Source organism: Odontomachus brunneus, unplaced genomic scaffold (assembly GCF_010583005.1).
Source record: "Odontomachus brunneus isolate Ranch 3 - 2012 unplaced genomic scaffold, Obru_v1 Obru_scaffold_015, whole genome shotgun sequence".
NCBI classification, from domain to species: Eukaryota; Metazoa; Arthropoda; class Insecta; order Hymenoptera; family Formicidae; genus Odontomachus; species Odontomachus brunneus.
In genome coordinates, this window is record NW_022639465.1 from 2,979,651 (window position 1) to 2,998,084 (window position 18,434).

At 45.0% G+C, this 18,434-nt stretch overlaps 1 protein-coding gene across 9 annotated transcripts in view; it reads right to left on the minus strand.

Annotated features, from left to right (window-relative positions):
* LOC116841433 (rap1 GTPase-activating protein 1-like) overlaps positions 1-18,434 on the minus strand; it is a 112,587-nt gene that overhangs the window by 85,137 nt on the left and 9,016 nt on the right. The window contains exons 1-2 of one of the 9 annotated variants that reach the window (XM_032809340.1): positions 7,055-7,369; positions 5,166-5,466 (exon numbers count right to left, since the gene is read on the minus strand). The exons of 2 other annotated variants lie outside the window; for them this stretch is intronic. In XM_032809340.1, coding sequence (XP_032665231.1) covers positions 5,166-5,206 — 41 coding nt within the window. In that variant the 5' untranslated portion in view covers positions 5,207-5,466; positions 7,055-7,369. Of the gene's footprint in view, positions 1-5,165; positions 7,027-7,054; positions 7,370-15,007; positions 15,527-18,434 lie in introns of those variants that run through there. 6 more of the 9 variants (XM_032809339.1, XM_032809338.1, XM_032809335.1 and 3 more) reach the window with 6 other exon arrangements.

Genomic DNA, 18,434 nt, shown 5'->3' on the forward strand with positions numbered 1-18,434 from the left:
TCTCGTGCGTTCTTTATGGGATACACGCATACGGATAAATGTGTACATACGCGCGCGGGTGCATACCGGGTGTCGGCGAGCGATAACCAACAAGGTTCGCTCTCGGGAAGAATATATCGGCGTGTAAAAGAATGCGATAAAAGTGATTACAACCGCGCGCGCGCGGAACGACAGTTAATTCGCCAGCTCTGCGCGAGGATTCATTTCACGATCGCGACGACGATTGCACATCGCACATGCATAATTTATGTGAATCCGTCTGTCGGGTATTTTCGACAAAGCACCTTTAGCACCGATCTTCTTTAAGGATAATATTGACGTACAAGTCTCCGCGGACGACGGCGATAAATCAGCTTTTCCCTGTGATGACCTCGATATTTCGCCGTTAACGCCGTTTGTCCCAATGGACGACAACAAAGATGGGCTCGCGCATAAAGGGCAGGTAGTATCATTACCTCTGCGCGGTGTATACTTACATCTTGAAACAAACGTATTCTATCCGTGTATTTGTTACAAGTGAAAGGTCAAGTGGCCTCCTCACTCACTCGCAAACGTTGGGAAAAATTATCTTCTTCTCACGATGCGATGAAGCCTCGCGCATGTGTTTGATTTAATTTACGCGTAAATCGCGTAAATTGCGAGAGGCAGGAAAGATGCGCGAGAAGAACGATCGAGAAAGACTATCTTCTCCTCGAGTAGCGATACGGGACGATAATTGGAAGTAACGGAGGAAGCGAGACTCGTCTCACTTGTATCGTAAATCCGTCCTGAATGTCCCTTGCTTAATCATGCAATATCTGCCTGCCTTTATTTCGCAGCCGCACGCGAATAGCGATATAAATATTTGTTACGCGCCTCTTATCTGCAATAACGAGGCGGACGAAACTGGGAACACCCTGTACATTCGCGTGCATACGCGCTCACGCAAGGAAAGTCGCGGGTGTCAAGGGATTATTGCTCGAACTCACGAATGCGTCGGGTCACTGTACAAAGTACACCCTGTATAGTCGACTTCAGAAGAAGCAGTCCGTATATTTTGCAATGTAGAGACTATCGGTCGCATAATTCTCTTTTTGTCTGTGTGCGATAAAATTTGTATTGAAAAGCGACGATATAATTCCAGCTGGCGCGATCCTCCGATCGAATAAAGTTCACAGCATTCCGTGAAATTCGTTTCATCAGGAAGAGACATTTGGTCTTTCTCGACAGAAAAAGCATCGAGGACGAAGGAAAAAAAAGCGCGCGTCAAGGCGACAGGGATTATCTAATCGCGATTTTCCCCGTCTTACTTTCATTCGCAACTGGTTCTACCACTTGAGCGTGTACGAGCACTTACTTAGCGAGTCAACCTCGGCAATTATTATCTCGCCTTGAGTGCAGCCACCGCGCGCGATCGAGATCGACCGAATGTCCCAAGCTTTTACCAGAAGTAATCCGCAACAACATTTAACACGATGTTTTTGACACGTTATACATACAACAAGAGAAACGAAGGTACAAACGAGGACGATACACACGGTGTGCAGAAATTGCGCGCTCTTTTCCAAAACTACAATTATCAAAGTGTCTCGCGATCATATTTTCACGACGTGAAAATTATTCAGCCAACTTTGAGAAGATCCCGCTCGGTAGTTTTGCTCGGAATACTCAAGACCGTGAAAACGACGGGCGCTATTCGTCCCGCCGCGCTCACCGAAATATCTATCGCGTCGGAGAATCTAGCGACCGGATGTGTGCCGATCTTATCCTTTTTTGGACGCTGAATCGTGTCCACGCCGGCAGGTTTCCTACAGCCCCAAACAACCCTTCTACTTTACCGCGTCGCCGATCTTTCAGTTACGCTAAGATGGTTCGCACGAAAAGTGTGCGTCGCATCGGTCGGTTCGCCCGATTCGGACGGTTACGTCCTTTTCAAGGTGTCCTCGCGAGGACAATCCATGCGGAAGTGGGCGTGTACGAAGCACACAGGATTCAAGAACCTGATTTTTTTAATATCCTTGACACGGTGCTGATTTCTTATGCGCGACGGTTACATTCCCCCAGTTGCTGCCCGCCCTTTTGACGCGTTTTCATCCTTTTATTATTATTATTATTATTACCAGCGTTATTATCACAATCGCCTTTACGCTGAAATATCACCGGAAAAAAAGACAGAAAAACGCATTAAAAGAATTTTTATTCACCCAAAATTTACGAAGGAATCGGATCGAAATTGGAGCATCAGTATTCGCGTTCTTGCGAATTTGCGCGAAGGGGGAATTTCGTCTCCTTCGCAAACCGCTCGTTTAAAACACGCTGTACACCCACGTACAAGTACACGTAGGTAGTCGTATGAAACCGGGCAGCCTTGCCTGCGAGTAGTATCGTTTCCACGAATAAAGCGTCTCCGCGTTGCCGTTGTATCTCTATGAAGGAAAATCGAACACGGAAAACGAGGAAAAAAGGAGAGGGGAGAGAGAGAGAGAGAGACTACACTCGCGAAAGATGGAGATGTCTATCTTTGGCGAGATACGCGAAGAAATATGAAATCGCGACGAAGCCGCGATTAATCTAACGGACACACGTCGATGTAACGAAAGAATTCGCATAATGGGAGCTGGCTCACCGTACGTACGTCTGTATAAGGATTTGCGGAAGTGAGAATTTACAGTGTCGGGGAATCGAGGATTTATGGCATCAATGTATCCGTAGAACTATCATTTGATGCATCTCTCTCTCTCTCTCTCTCTCTCTCTCTCTCTCTCTCTCTCTGCCGTAAGATTTACAAAAGTAAAAAAATTGCGAATTCACGGATTTGTCCTCCTTCCTGGTGATTTACGAGCCGACAGTTGTTTTACGAAAACAAGGACGACCGCGTCCAAGATTCGCGAAAACAAGCATTCGCATCAACTAGAAAAATCGATCGCGTACTGGCGATGAAGCCAGCCTCTTTCCTTAGAATCGACGAATGTGACAGAGCTGCTCAAAAGCTACCGCGTAGCTAATGTCGATTCAGTCTTATTCTTTTGTATCGCGAAAAGATTTATGGCGCTGGACACGCTTTGTCGAGTTGGTTGCGTTATCGACACTTGTCACGCGTCGCTAATTATTTGTTGCGATAGTATGGCGGTTACGTACTGCCTTTCTTCGAAATCATTACGAATGGCGCGCGCGGGAAATTTCACGGATTCCGCGGTTACGTTTCCCGCTTCCAGCTGCCTCATAATTACTTCCCGCACGCGAGGGACGCTGAATGACCGTCACGTGTTCACGATGACACATCGATTAAATGGCAATCGACTTTCTACCGATCCGTCCTAATGACCCGAGAGATAGGCGGTTCTCGCAATTAAAACAATATCGCACGAAACTTTCTCCAGAAATCCACTGTTTTTTATCCATATCTGCTCGATCTTTAAGAAAAATCACAGAAAGTAGATTATATACAAATACTTATATACAAATATAATTGTCGAATTGCAGTTTTGCCGCAAATGATTGAAAAAATACACTGGCCAACTCTTTTTTGTACGCGTGCAATCGTGATCGTTAGATTGGGACAGTCGAATCGGCAGTCTCGTGAATAACAAGCGTGTCCAGGTAGAGAGGAGGAGAGGGGCACGCGTAAATACGCCGCTGGAAAAGTTTCACCGAGTGAAACCTTCTGATCGCCGTGTGCTCACTCACGACACGACTGGCTCGCTCGCTCGCTCGAGATCCGACGACCTCGTTCGATTAATTTGCCAACGTTTCGCACCCACGAGGCGTCCGTCATTATATACCGGATGAACGAACAGTGTGGGCCGACGCGGAATAAGCAGGAAATTAGAAATATATTCGCGTCACTCTTGGCCGAGCAGATATGGCAGCGAATCGGTCGCGGAGAGAGAATTGCATCATTCGCGAGTGTGCGCTGGGTCTTTTTTCTCTCTCCCTCTCCCTCTCACCGCGGATACAGGACGTCGCAAAAGTGACGCACGGTGGAGACAATTGGAATCGCGCGGTCGGAAGTACGCGCGAATGTACGAAATTCGCAGACTGTTGTTTCGCCGTAAATCTAACAAACCCCACACGTTCCCGATCGAATTCCCTCGCGGCATCTCGACATTTTTTCAGGGAGGAACACAAGCTTCTTGATGCAGATGCAAGATGGATTCAAGGTACAAATAAAGAATGTAAATATATAAATTTAGATCACTTTAGATTAGAATAACTGAAATCCCGATTTAATTTACATATTAATGAACATCGTTATCAATTATATCGTCGCGGTGCATCACAAATCGTCCCTTGAAACGACCCCAACTAAGTTAAGAAGCTCGGCCACTCTCTTTAAAACGCGACTCCATCGGATAAGCAACGTCCGATCGAGACGCTACTTAACGTCGGCCCGAATTAATAAACGTCGACGATAAGCGAACGGTAGCTTGCACTCTCGAGGTCGAGAGTGCTCCATAAATTTTGGAGTCTCTTTGTCGTGCGGTGTGGTATGTCGCGCCTCTGGTAGGGTGTGCTCTTGGCTTGTTCCAATTTCACGCCGACAACTCGATCCGCGTTTAAGCGCGCCCGAGGCACGCTCGTACATAGCCAAAGTGGAAAAGAATGATCAGCCTTGTTCTCGGCGACCGTGTTCATTGGTATTCCGGATGCGATACGCGTTCCTAGCGGCCGAGATCGCTCGCGCGCGCGCGCGTGCACCGAAACGGTCCCTGACGAACGCGTAATTTCATTTCGACCGCGTTGCTTTCCTTCACGGGATCGCGCGCGATGATTAACGACGGTGTTAGCGTGTCAAGCCGAGACGACAAAGGGGCAGTGTCGCGCGTCCGTTACCTCAAAGAGAAAGCGATTTCTTAATTTCCGATTTCAGCGCGTAACTGCAAGATGCACCAAGTGTTGTAATTTTTAGATTTAAATATTAAGTTGGACATAAAATTGCGCAATGGAATTGATTGAATTCGAAATGTATAAAATGTCTCTTTTCGATCACTGGGAATCTTGGTTAATTAGAGCGCTGAACCTTTTCGCCGGCTTGCAAAAATGCAGTTCATGGAACGCTCAATCTTGCTTATATGATACAATGAAAGCACGCGGCTGTGTGTTAACAATGGCCTACTGACAAACATCGAGCCTGTACACCCAGATTAACGTTTATGTGTAGTAGTTGCATCGTGCAGCTCGCTTACCCAGCGTCGCCGATGTAATCCAGCATGCGTATCTTCAGCATATCGTATGCCGCATTCGTCGCACTCCGTTACAAACGCCCCCGTCGAGAGATGACAGTCGAGTAGTGCTCGATGCCGAAATAATCACACGACGTCGACAACGACAACGGCGGATATGCCGAGCGAGTCTAACGCGCGAGACTTACCGAACGGTATCACGTCCCCGAATCCAAGTCGCGACGTGTTTCGCGCGAGTCACGTCGCGCACAACACCTGCGTACGGGACGCTCGACCGACCGGTCATCCGATCGACGGCTGAGACCTGAATTTTTTACCGGGTATTTGTAGCCCGCGTCGGAACGAGTAATAAACGAGACGGCGCGTGTCGTTGTCACGAATCTCGAGCGTTCGTGTAGCACACGTCGACGCACAACTGCGCGCGGAACGTCGAGTCGACCTTGGCGGTCGGAGAGGAATGTTTATCAAAATTTCATACCAACGGAAAAATGTGAAGAAACGAAGGAAGATATCGATCAATGTTATTCCTCGGAAAATGCGCATAGTTTGCGATTAGTATATTATTTATTCTACTACTTGTTCTCACACAGAGTAGGTCGGCGCCGCGCTCAGTATACAATGCGAATACGAGGCGACGTTAGAGTCGCGCGCGACACGAATACGTTACAAATATACTGCTTGGTAAGTACTGCTTGATCGTATCAAGTCAGCCTAAATAAATGATGGAATCGTGGAGAGTGCGTGTGCAGCTCTCGGTATCCCCGAAGAAGCGTCAAGCGAGATCCACGGGACGGAAACGACGACGGTTCTCGTCGCGGCGCATCGGCGCGGATCGCAAGAACGCGATCCGAGGGTGAACTCGTGAGACGTCCGTCGAGAGAAAGAGAGAGGGGGGGAAGAAAGAGAGAAAGAGTGCGCTTCGGCCAGTCGTCGTTCTTCGTCTCGATTATACGCGCCGAGATAACGCGCCGAGTACCGTTATCGCTCGCGATCGATTAACTCCCCTGTGATGCGTTTCTTCGAGGCGAGCGCTCGCCGACACGGACCCGCCGCCGCGTTCTCGCCCGTCTTTTTCGTCCCGAGTTCGTCCCGAGTTCGAACGAAGGAAGTAGTCTCTCGCGCCCCAACAGGAAGACTCCGGACATCGTCGTCTCTCGATCATCAGCGCGTGTCCGTCTCAATTTCAAGCTTCGTTTGAAATTACCCACTTTCAGCTTTCCCCGCCCGGCCGATATCCATCGTGATGGATGCGTTTTTTTCCACGTTGGTGTGGGTCGTGCCACTCGGAGGCATCAGACGCGAATTGATTTTGAGAATCCGAGAAGGAGACGCTACGAAAAGATTGCGCGGCTGCATGATTCGAGGTCGAGTTATTTATTTCATAACTAGCACAAAGTATAATCGAAACATTATTCGTGATTTGGACGGAAATGTCGACGTTGAAAGCAACTTTTCTCGTCGTCGTCATGAGCAGCATGACTGAAATCTCAAGTTTGATCAGTGAAAGTCGAGCGGAAACGATGCGTGAAAAATTCAGCTCTTTCCTTTGAAGAAATAGACTCGAGGAAGATGCAGTAATTCGTACGTATCGTATCATCGGAACTCCCTCGTCATTCTGCGCAGCCCTAATTCGGACGAATAATGTATCGCGCGAGTACTATAGTGCAGCGCTTTGTCGCGAACGTATCGAGACGGAGAGAAAGGAATTTCAAACAATCTCGAAATTGAAACTTATGGCCACCAGCACGACGATTCCCGTCATTGCAACGCGGAATACACGTGGATCGTCGCGCGACGTTCCGCCTTCCATCTCGATTAAACCTGAACGCTGTGCCATCAACGACGACAAATTCGCGAATCATTCATCGTCTCCCGCTACTCACGTAACTTACATCACACACGCAATTCGCACTAATCCTCGATACGATGATACGACCACAATCGACCGAGTGAGAGATCTATCGCGGAATCGCGTGCGATACTTTGTGTCTTCTTTTCTTCCTTCTCTTTTTTTTGTTTTTTTTTTTTTTCCTTTCAAATACGACGGTTACGTTTACGTATGCTTCGATTACCGACCCGACTACCGACCCGACCCCACGCGCGACACTTTCCCCGTGCTTTTTGTCGAGACTCAAAAATCGACGCGTCGAAACGAGCAAACGATGCGACGCGACGGCGGATCGAAGCGCCGAAGAGAACTGTTTAACGAGTCTGGTCGTACTTGCATCGTCAGTGGCACTCGCTCCCACTCGCTCCCAACAGTCTCCGCCACCTCCTCCTCTTCCTTCTTTTCCACGAGCTAGCTCGTACCACCGCAGGGTCCTCCGCCTTCCGTTCCTCTCGCTCGTGCGAGTCCTCGAGAAGGAGGACTCTCGCGAGTCACTCTCTTGAAAGAGGAAAGGAAGGGGCAACGGGAATCGTCCTTCGTGTACGATAAGATGTTTGCGCTCTTTCAGGAGCCAATCGGCATAGTTTCTCAACGCGAGTCGAGTGCTCTCGACGATTCTTAATGATTGACGGACCTATATCACGGACATTGATAGCGGGAACGGAAGAACTCGCGGTATCCTCTCCCCGATAAGAATGTCGAGGGAGATCTTTATCGTGGCGTCTCTATTTGTTAAGGGAATGATCAGTCTTAGAATGTGGTTAGGTTGGGTTACATTGGGTTAGCTTAGGCTTAGGTTAAGGACCTCCCCCTGAGTCTAGAGAGGCGTCTCCCCCTCTCCCCCGCCCCTTCACGTTGCGCCATTACGCCGGCAAGACCGATCATTTTCGACTAGGATAATAGCACGGGGAAGCGACTCGCGACGGAAAATCACGAGACCAGTTACCGAACGTTATATACTAATAGTATGCCCCGTTGCTCGACCGCGGAAGATCGCCCGAGGCTCGAGAGTCGGCCGTATTATGGATTTCACAGCGATCGCCCGTCTGCGCCAACTTTTCCGCTGCAATTTTTCGGAGGTGTTTGCCCCGATATTCAAATCCGCGTTGATTGAGTGTGATAAATCAACTCTCCCGACTTTCAGCCGGCAACTCGATAACACGTGTCACGTGCAACCGCGCTCTCGTATGTCCGAGATGACGAATAAAATCGCGCGTAAGACATCTTTTCTCTTTTCTTTTTTTTTTTTTTTTATATACATATTTCTTCCAATTTTATCATGTTCTCTTACAAGTAAGCCTACTTAAAAGGTACGATTTCTTTCTAATTTGGCACAAATATAGAAGTAGAAAAAAATATTTACGTCATATTTTTTTCATTTTGGTCCACTTTGAGTTTCACGGACAGTTTATAGCTTTTTAATATTCTCACTCCTATCATCAAGTACAACAAAAATACATAAGAAATAAAATTGAATACAAGATATAGTTCAATAATTTTAACAAAATCGGCATAACTGAGAGACACGAACCATCCTAAATTTCTTTAGCCGATATTTTAACCGAAATATTTTAAATCTGTGCTAAATTAGTCAAAAATTATTTGAATCTCGGCCAATCCGAGAAATTATTTATATAAATAATTTTTTTTCAACTTTTTACATGTTTATGCATTTTTGTTGCGCTTGTTGATGATAGAAGTGAGAACATTAAAAAGCTATAAACTGCCCGTGAAAGTAAGTCAAAGTAAGTCAAAATGAAAAAAAATAAGGTGATCAGACGTCCCGATTTTCCACTCTTTGATCTGAATTTTTTCGAGTGTCCCTATTCGGGACACCGATTTGTCAAATAATTTTCGAATCTTTTTATCCTCCTCCCCCCGCTTCACACATTCATAGAGTGCCCCGAATTCAGGACTGGAAAATCTGGTCACCTTACATCACCTTACATATACCGTGGGGAGAAACGAGGAGATTACTTACAAATGACGCCTTCACGGTACGCCCCGGCGATGACACATCACTATTCTCGACACTCCCGAGACTTATTAACACGCGAGACTCACTTTCGACGGATAAAAGACGCGAGAAACGCGGAGTGATGTGTGTAAGCACCATGGCTGCTGCTTGGCGCGAAAAGATTTCGCGCGATTCATTACCAACGCCTAGATTGAATAACCAAGATGACAACCTCGTAGTGCGAAACGAACGTGATTGGTCTAGAGTGGTTAGTAACTCGAGCAAGTGATTAACGCGTTCGCTGTACAGATCGCGTCGTTGTAGACCTCGTCCGCGCAACTGGCGCGTTCACATTCATACATTTTCGGCGCGCTAATGAACTTTTGGTGTACGTGATTAACAGCGCGCGCGTCTGCGATCTTTTCATGCCGAGCAATACGACGCTCCGTATTCCATATATCTTTCGCTTGTGTCCTGTGAGTCTCCTGCGGAAATAAGTATTAGAGTGCCGAAAACAACAACGTGCGGTCGTCAAGACATATTTACGATATGTACCCATGATACATTATTACGGAGTAATCTCCTCCCTTCTCGATATATATACAGCTAAGGTGACCAGACGTCCCGATTTTTTACCCTTTGTCCCGAATTTTTTCGAGTGCTATTTGGGACACCGATTTGTCATCATTTTCAATGATTATCAAATAATTTTCGGATCTTTTTATCCCCCTACCCCCGTTTCACACATTTATGAAATGTCCCGAATTTAGGGCTAGGAAATCTGGTCACCTTAAAAAATATGACCTAAATATTTTTTATACTTTTACATTTGTACCAAATTAGAAAGAAATCAAAGTGTAACTTTTGGTTAGGTTTATTAGTTTAAGAACAGATTGTTCGGTAAGGTACGTTTTGCCAATAAACTTAATAAATTTCACTAGGAACACAGCGAGTGTCTCAATTTCAGTTCCTAAAATATAAGTAGCACACATGAAATGAGAAGACGGTATATTACTGCAGAATGTCGATCTTTGTACCTCAATTACAAAATTCTATAGTAATATTTACTTTTAAATTATCTGCGTATATCGTCACGTTAACCAGCATTAACGGAGTAAAATTACATCTGCATTCAAAACTCAATCGATCGTGCAAAATTGTCAAAATATTTTCAATAATGACACAATCACCACTCACGCTTCATTAGAAAAGAAAACGTTTCGCTCTCGAGTGTGACATGTGGCGACAAGAATATTTGTTTGCGGTAGATTCCTCGAGGAAGTCGCAGTCGTGATAAAACCACCGGGAAATTTCGGCTACGCGGAAAATCCACTTTCCTCCCGTCTCGACCGCCACTATTGTGACCCGGCTCGCAGCCGATAAGATTATTGCTGCTGAATGTCGGCGTGCGTCTTGTGTGGATGCGTATCGTGCGTACCATAACGAAACAGGAAGTCTGACAAACATGAGATAATGCGGAGCCCGATAAAGATGACAATCGTGCGACACAATCGCTCACGAATACGCCGTTGTGCGCGTGATGACTATATATACATATATATATATATATATATATATATATATATATATATATATATATATATATCATAATTGCGGGTATATTTCATAATCGTAGCATTAATAATAATAAAATTATAATAATCGATGTTAATAACAATTTATAGCGATTATAATTTTCGAATGTGCAAAACGACGCGGAAACTGCAATCGTTTCACGTTTCGCTTCTCATGCGTACATATAATTTTTCTGTTTTAATGATACAGAAACAATCCTCTTGTAATTACATCTATTCCCAAGCATCCTCTTTTCCCCGTTAATTATACAGAGTATTCGCACAATTTTTGAGATGCTTCTGACAGTTTTAGGAAAAGAGAGAGAGGTTGAACATTAATTTATCTTTCTGTTTTATGCAAGTTACCACTTGAAATAAAAGAAGAAATTGAAAAACATAACATCATGTAGAATATTTTAAATGACACAATTTTTTCCATAGTACTGTAGGGAATTTTGAGAAGAATTCAACGAATTCTTTTCTTCAAACTTAAAATTCCCTCTGTGTATGTCGTCGCGTTTCTATCGTATTAGCTGTCGGAAGCATATATCTTGTTTCGATGTTAACCACTCTAATCAAACATCCATTTTTGCGGGACAGCTACTCAATTTGTTCGAAACTTCGTTCCGGTTTTGACACACGATTCACACAATTTGTTATCCCTTTCCATTTCTCCTGCTGGACGAAAGATAATCTCTTTGCAATCCTCTCGCTTTTATCCTCCTTCCTCCTCTCACCGATGATAGGACACTCGTGCGGATGCATCGCGAATAGCATAGCCAATCACGGCCGCATATCGCGCGCGCTTTTTTCTGTAATAGAATAGCCAATCTCGGGTTCGACAAAAATTTAGCGGAATTATTTTACGCGATTCACGCCGTCACTCGGCTACCGTCGTCGCCGCCGCCGCCACTGCTGTCATTAATGCCTGGTCATTAATCTTCGTCCGAAAGTGATGCGCGTGGTCCGCGCGAACGACACCGGCGATACATCAAATTTGCATTCGCGAACCCCGGAATCTCGTTCGTCGTCGTCGTCGTCATCGCAAACGAGGAAAGATCTCATCCGAGCGTGGATAACGAGCGAGTGTTCCTCGAAAGACACCGATAAGAGGGACGCATTTCGGTCGAGATTCGCGGCGATGCTAATTTCGTGGCGAACGAGACGGGACGGGAAACGTACGTACGTACGTACGTACGTACGTACGTACGTACGTACGTACGTACGTTCGTTCGTTCGTTCGTTCGTTCGTTCGTTCGTTCGTTCGTTCGTTCGTTCGTTCGTCCAATCGCTGATAAGGCTGAACTTGCGTCCGAGAGATTGGAGATACATCCGTCGAATATAGAAATTAATGTTCCCTGCGTGTGCCGTTCGAAACCTAACAGCTGTACGCACAACAGAGTATACGGATAATATCTAGCTACGATTAAAAAAAAAGTGAATAAACGCTGCATTTTTTTTCTTTTTTTTAAAGCACGTTTAATATTCTTCGAAAGTGAGAGTGCAATTTGATATTTTCTCATTTTTCTTTTCAAACTCGCAGGATATTACTAACCGTAATGGAATCTTGCCGACTCAATCTTACCGCGCGCGCGCGCGCGCTGACGGGGCAATCAAATACGGCAGAAATCCATTTATCGACAGTGCACGGTTATCGGAGCGATATCGAGACTGAACATCAATATTTTACGGATATCTGCAATTTCACGCGTATACATATACAGCCGCTTCTTTTTTACCCTCTCCAGAACTGTGCAAATCGTGTATATGTATACAGAGTGTTTGGTAATTTACGGAAGAGTCGTAGTGTATAAATAAATTAGGTCAAACTGAACAAAAAACTCTATCATTTTTCGAATGACCACGTAGATGTATAGTTATTAATTAAAGAAGATTAATGCATTATCGCCCACAATTGTACACCAAACTTCTTTAATTAATAACTAAACATGTATGTAGTCATTTGGAAAATGATAGAACATTGTTCAATTTAACCTAATATACAAGCATACAGCAGCAGACGTCGCTATTCTCATGTATCTTCTTTGGTTAATAACTTAAAATTTTATGTGATTGTTTGCAAAATAATAGAGGAATTTTTTATTCAATTAGACCTAATCTATCTGTATACTGCGACTCCTCTGTGAGTTACCGGATACCGTGTGTATATGTAGATATATATATGTATATGTGTTTTCTGAATTTTATGTATAGAAAGTTCCCCTCCACATATACACGCGATTGGACGGTTCGTTACAAATATAATGCAAGATCGTACGATATGAGTTTGGATAACTGATATTACAAACTGCACTTTTATGTATTCGAGTAAACACGCGATTGCACTTTCTTCCGAACAAAGCCCTGCACTTTCCGGATACAAGAAAAATAAATTAACCAAAAGTGACAGAATCACGCGGGAGTATATCATCGATAGCAAAACTATAGAATTTTCAACACTCTCTCTCTCTCTCCCCTCCTCTCCTTCTTTCTTTCAGCTTGTTTACCATAACGAGTTAACATAACGCGCTTCATTTATCGCGCAATGAATAGGAAAGGATGAAGCCTTTAAAAACGGGTGACGCAGTTCCCGGTGGCAAATGCAGTAGTTTCCACTAATCGAAATAGCGGGATTATACCGATCCCGAGGTAGCGCCTCTCTTCTCCTCTCAAGGTCGTTTCCGTTCTTCCGCCCTACGACGCGCCCTACTTACCGAGCTCGACTTCGAACCCGAGATCCGAGCATAATTCCCGCACCTAGCGAATCTAATTTATTGCTCAACGATCATCTCCGCTCGCTCGCTCGATCGACGATCGTCGGCCCGGTACCGCGGCAATGAGGATGTCCTCTCTCCATATCTCCCCCACCCTCCTCCTCTGTCCCGCGAACGATCCCATCGTTATGTAAGGCAAACATTAACGGTGTTCGTTGTATACGTATGCGGCTCGGGGATTCAGCGCGCGAAAGACTGCGTTGGACATTACACTCACGTAGAAAAAGATTCAAGTCACGTTACATGTGTATAAAATTGCATTAAGTCACATATACATGAAATATTACGCACTAGGGCTTCAATCGGATCTGAATATATATACTATACAGGTAGTTCATTATTCAGATAGTGAATAAATTGTGACACTTCAAATTCGGATTATCCGCAGATCTCTCATGAGATATACGAGCAGTTGAAGCGTCGAATCTGAATCTCTAATAGCGAATTCGGTTGCTTGCACTAGTGTGCACTGAGTGCGCACTAAGGCTTGTTCATAGTATGTTATTATATTTAAAGATTATCTTAAATAATTCTCAAATAAATTCTCAAATATTTTTAACCATAATATGATATGTATAACATCCGTACGAATCATTTTATTAGTTAAAATGTTTTTAAATATGTATTTAAGACACGATCTTAAATATAAGAATGTACTGTAAACAAGCCTTAATGCGCACTCAGTGCGCACTAGTACAAGCTACCGAATTCGCTATAAGTTCTCGGCAGAGTCGGTCAAACATGTCCGTAGCAAGTGAGATCCCTCTCGAACATTTGACAATTAATAAATCGATATAGTTCGTATATTTCCGAATAATGCGGTTTTCAACTTTTTTGACGTATGAGATCGAAACCGATCTCAAATATTCGGATAATCATTCATTCCAATATTTAGGAGTCCTAAATATGCACTTGTTTGCGTAGAAAATCTTTAGTGAAAATCGACGATGAAGAAATCGTTAAATGAAACAAACCTTTTTGTTCCGTCGATCTTTGTTTATTTTGTTTAAATATATTTACGGTGTTTATGTGTGTGTGTGTGTGTGTGTGTGTGTTCACTATTGAATGTGTTTACAATTTACGGTTTACAAAAGGAACGCGAAATATCTCTTTTGTATATTTTCCGCTCTTTCCGTGTCTTTCGGATCAAATATTGTTCAGAAATGATTATGTGTGATATACTAATGAAGGTGAAGGGAGAGGGGGAGGGGGAGAGACGCCTAGTGTAAGCAACTTTCAATGTGCGGATCTTTACTAACGCATACTATCGGAAAGTCTCAACACAGTACTTGCAATGTCGTACTAGTAGTAGCAGTGACGGTATACCTACGAGCGATGTTGATCTCAAGTGGATGAATCTACTCGCGCAAAAGTATTTACTCGACCTTCGTGGGCGAATTGCAACGCCGCGAGCATTCGGCTCGAGTCAGCGCGACACATTTAATAAACGACGATCCCGCGGGTTTCTCTCTCTCTCTCTTTCTCTCTCTTCGATGCATCGACAGCATCAGTTCGAGACATCCAGGGCTTACGCGCCGCGTAATAGATTTCGGATATAATTATTCCGGATATAAAGCGCGTTAATAATCTCTCTAGACGACACACAAAGAGAGATAGAACGGGGAAAGGTATAACGGGGTTAAGCGTCCTACCTGTGGATCGTGACAGTCCCACTCTCCGGAAAAACCGGAACCTCTAAAAGTTCTCCAAATGGCACGTGATTGTTGTGTTCGCGGCAGACCAATCTTCTCAAAATACCACGCTCCTCGCTTTCCTTGACGGGACGTTGTCGCCTCCTGGCACCACCACCACCGCCGCCGTTGTTGTCTGCCGCATCATTGCCATCTCTGCTGCTGCCACTCTCAGAGGCATGGTGGATCGAGGGTCGCTGCATGTCTTATAGACGCGACTGTCGGAGCAGCTGTACGAGTCGCGTCGAGCTACCGACGCAAAGTGCGTTGTTAATGTGCGGCGGAATTCTCTCCGCGATGGCGGGTGGGAGCGCGGGGAGGGGGGATATGTGTGGGCGATGCGTCGGATCGCTCGTTCGATTTTGCGCGCGTATCAGGGAACAGAGCCCGCGACCGCGACGGCTCGCGCGCGCGCGCGCGCCCCTCTCGCGGTATGACACCTGAAAAAGCGTAATCGCGATACCGGATCGCCGAAACTGCGCCTGCGTACAGCCCGAGACTCCGTCTTTCTCTCTCTCTCTCTCTCTCTCTCTCTCTCTCTCTCTTTTCCTGCGGTCACGCACGGCTTAACGTTCGACTATCGCCCTCTATCACGGCGACGTGATTCTTGCGATTCATCGTGCCGCTCTGTTGGTAAGGTAGGCTACGCAGGCATTACCGACTTGGCATGAAGGCAGTGCCTTCAAAGCACTCGGTAATGAGCGAGAGTATGTATGTACGTGTGATTCGTCGTCGCGGACGCGTTACCTATCACGTATTCTGATTTGCCAGTTAACCTCAGATGTCAACTTTACAAGTGTGTGACGCTGGCTCGACGTCTATTTCAGATCACTCGTGTCTCCATTGACTTTCAGCGGTTATTATTCCTCATTGCAGGATACGCGCGATTCGAAGCCGCGCTTTGTTCAAAGCCGCAATATTATCCTACAAATTTTTTCTTTTTAAGTTGCATCCCAAAAGGTTCTTTTTTAGGAAAATTTTACTCGATACCTATAGTTCACGTTACATATACTACAGAGTATCGAGTAAAATTTCCTCAAAAAGGATGTTTTGGAACGCAATCTTAGATGGTGTATCATCCATGTGAAATGCGGAAGATTTAGGACGAAAAATAGTTAAAGCAGAAGTTTGATATGTTTGGACAAGTACAAATAATATATCATAGAGCCATTTTATTCCACGGAAGAAGAAAGGTGGGACTGAAGACACAGTTATTTTCACACTGTTAGAAAAAAGAAGAAAAGAAACCCGGACCGTTGAAATTTCTCATACGAGAAGAGAGGCGATGAAGACACAATGCCGCGAGGCAAGTTAAAGCAAATATTTAATTTATTAGTGAATTTACGCAATCATAAAATATATCCATGTAACGATCAACAAGAGATATAACATCGATAGAGCTCGGCGTTGGCGGCGGACGTGACGACAATTAACGGGAAGTGAAGTCGGACGTAATCGGTACGGGCGATCGCGGACACCCCCCCGACAAGGTAAGTCACGTGGCTTCCTCGCGCACCTTGTTAACCGGGTCTCGCCATCGTTTCTCTTTCTTCCTCCCGCTCTCGTGACGAAAAGCACGATGCCTCGGAAAGAAGAAAGAAACAGTACATTACTCTCTCGCATTCTCTCTCTCTCTCTCTCTCTCTCTCTCTCTCTCTCTCTCTCTCTCTCATCATTTTATATAAAAATAGAATCCACGGTGCGCACAGCGGTATACTGACATCGTCGAACGTCAAACAATAGCCGCGAAAGGAAGAAAGAAAGGGGGAAACTCAAGACGGAAAGAACTCAAAAAGGGATTATGGGTCTCGAAATAAAACGTCAGCATGCGGAACGTTGCGGTCATGTAATATTCGTCGTATTTCGACTACAATAGTCGCACCGGATCTACGTGTGGGTGGTGTATGTGTCAACGCGAGAACTCGTCCGATACAACGATGGAGGGAAAACTTCTCTCTAAATCACCTCCGACTCTGTGGTTTATTGCGTCGAATCGATTGATCGGTTAATCGCGATTGGGTTATGTGGATTCACACAGGAGAGAACGGGACTCGTTGTGTTCCGTCTGCGTGGTAGACCGTGGTCTCTTTCACCCTCTAGACTCGGTCCTCTCTCGCGTCTGTGGATGCACTCGATTCATTCGAATTGGAAGTCGAGAATGTCTGAATTATGAAACGTAAAAGTAAAGTAAGTGCAGTCGCGTGGAATAATGACAGCGCATTGAATAGACACGAAACTATATTAATTTCAATATTGCTAATCGGAATACATGATATAAGTCACGTCAATTCGTCATTGTACTTCAACGCACAATACTGCGAGCGACAATCCTTGGATAATTTAGAACTCCGATTGATATCGTTACATTACCGGGATAAAATAATAATAATAATAATAATAATGATAAAGAAGAAAAGTCCGAATGGTCGAGCTAACAGTCCCTTACAGTCCGGACAATCGTACTCTCCATCACTTGCGGCACGCAAATGTGTATATAGCTGTAGAGCCCATTAGGGAAATTGCAATTAGCAACCGGCCTCGCTCTCTCCTCTGCGTACACGTGTGCACGCGCGTACGCATCGGTGTTTCACGAGCAGCGTCGTCGTCGTTGTCGTCGTCGTCTGTGTCGTCTCTGTCGCAGTCTTCCCGTCCCAGCTATTTGACGATGGGACCATCCGCGGTGACTGTTTGACTGGCTGCGCGATCAACCGCGTCGCAATGTGACTACTCATACATGATATGACCCGCATTACCGTAGTACGACGATCGAATTACGTATGTACAAAAAAAAAAGAAAAGAAACGCGACGTTACTCGCGATGGCACGCGCGTGTTCCGCTTCGCGTGCGGCTACGGCCGGGGCGCGCCGACCCTTTGCTAAAGTTGGTGGTAAATGGAACAAGCAGGAAAGAGTCAGCGAAGAAATTAGTTCGACTGCTGAACTTTGTCTATACATTCGGCTAAAACAAATCAGAAATTTCACGCAAAGTATACGAATCAGCTCGCGGGATTTTGCCTGAAAACCGAATTAAGACGAAACATAATGAGCAAGAGTGCGAATATATATATATATATATATATATATATATATATATATATATATATATAAAACACTCCCTTCCCTCCCCCCCGCCCAACGAGAACAAACGACGATAAATAATGTATTCACGGACCGAATACACGACAGAATAATATAATCAAGGAATAATACAATGTAAACGTAGTGAACGAGAACCGCATAAACGACTCGTGCGTCAACAAAGACACCGTCCTACGTCTTCGACATTGCGACTAATGCATCAGAGCGGCGATGCAACCCGGGCACGACCCAGTTTTTTTTTCTTTTTCTTTTTTACATCTCTCTCTCTCTCTCTCTCTCCCTCTCTCTC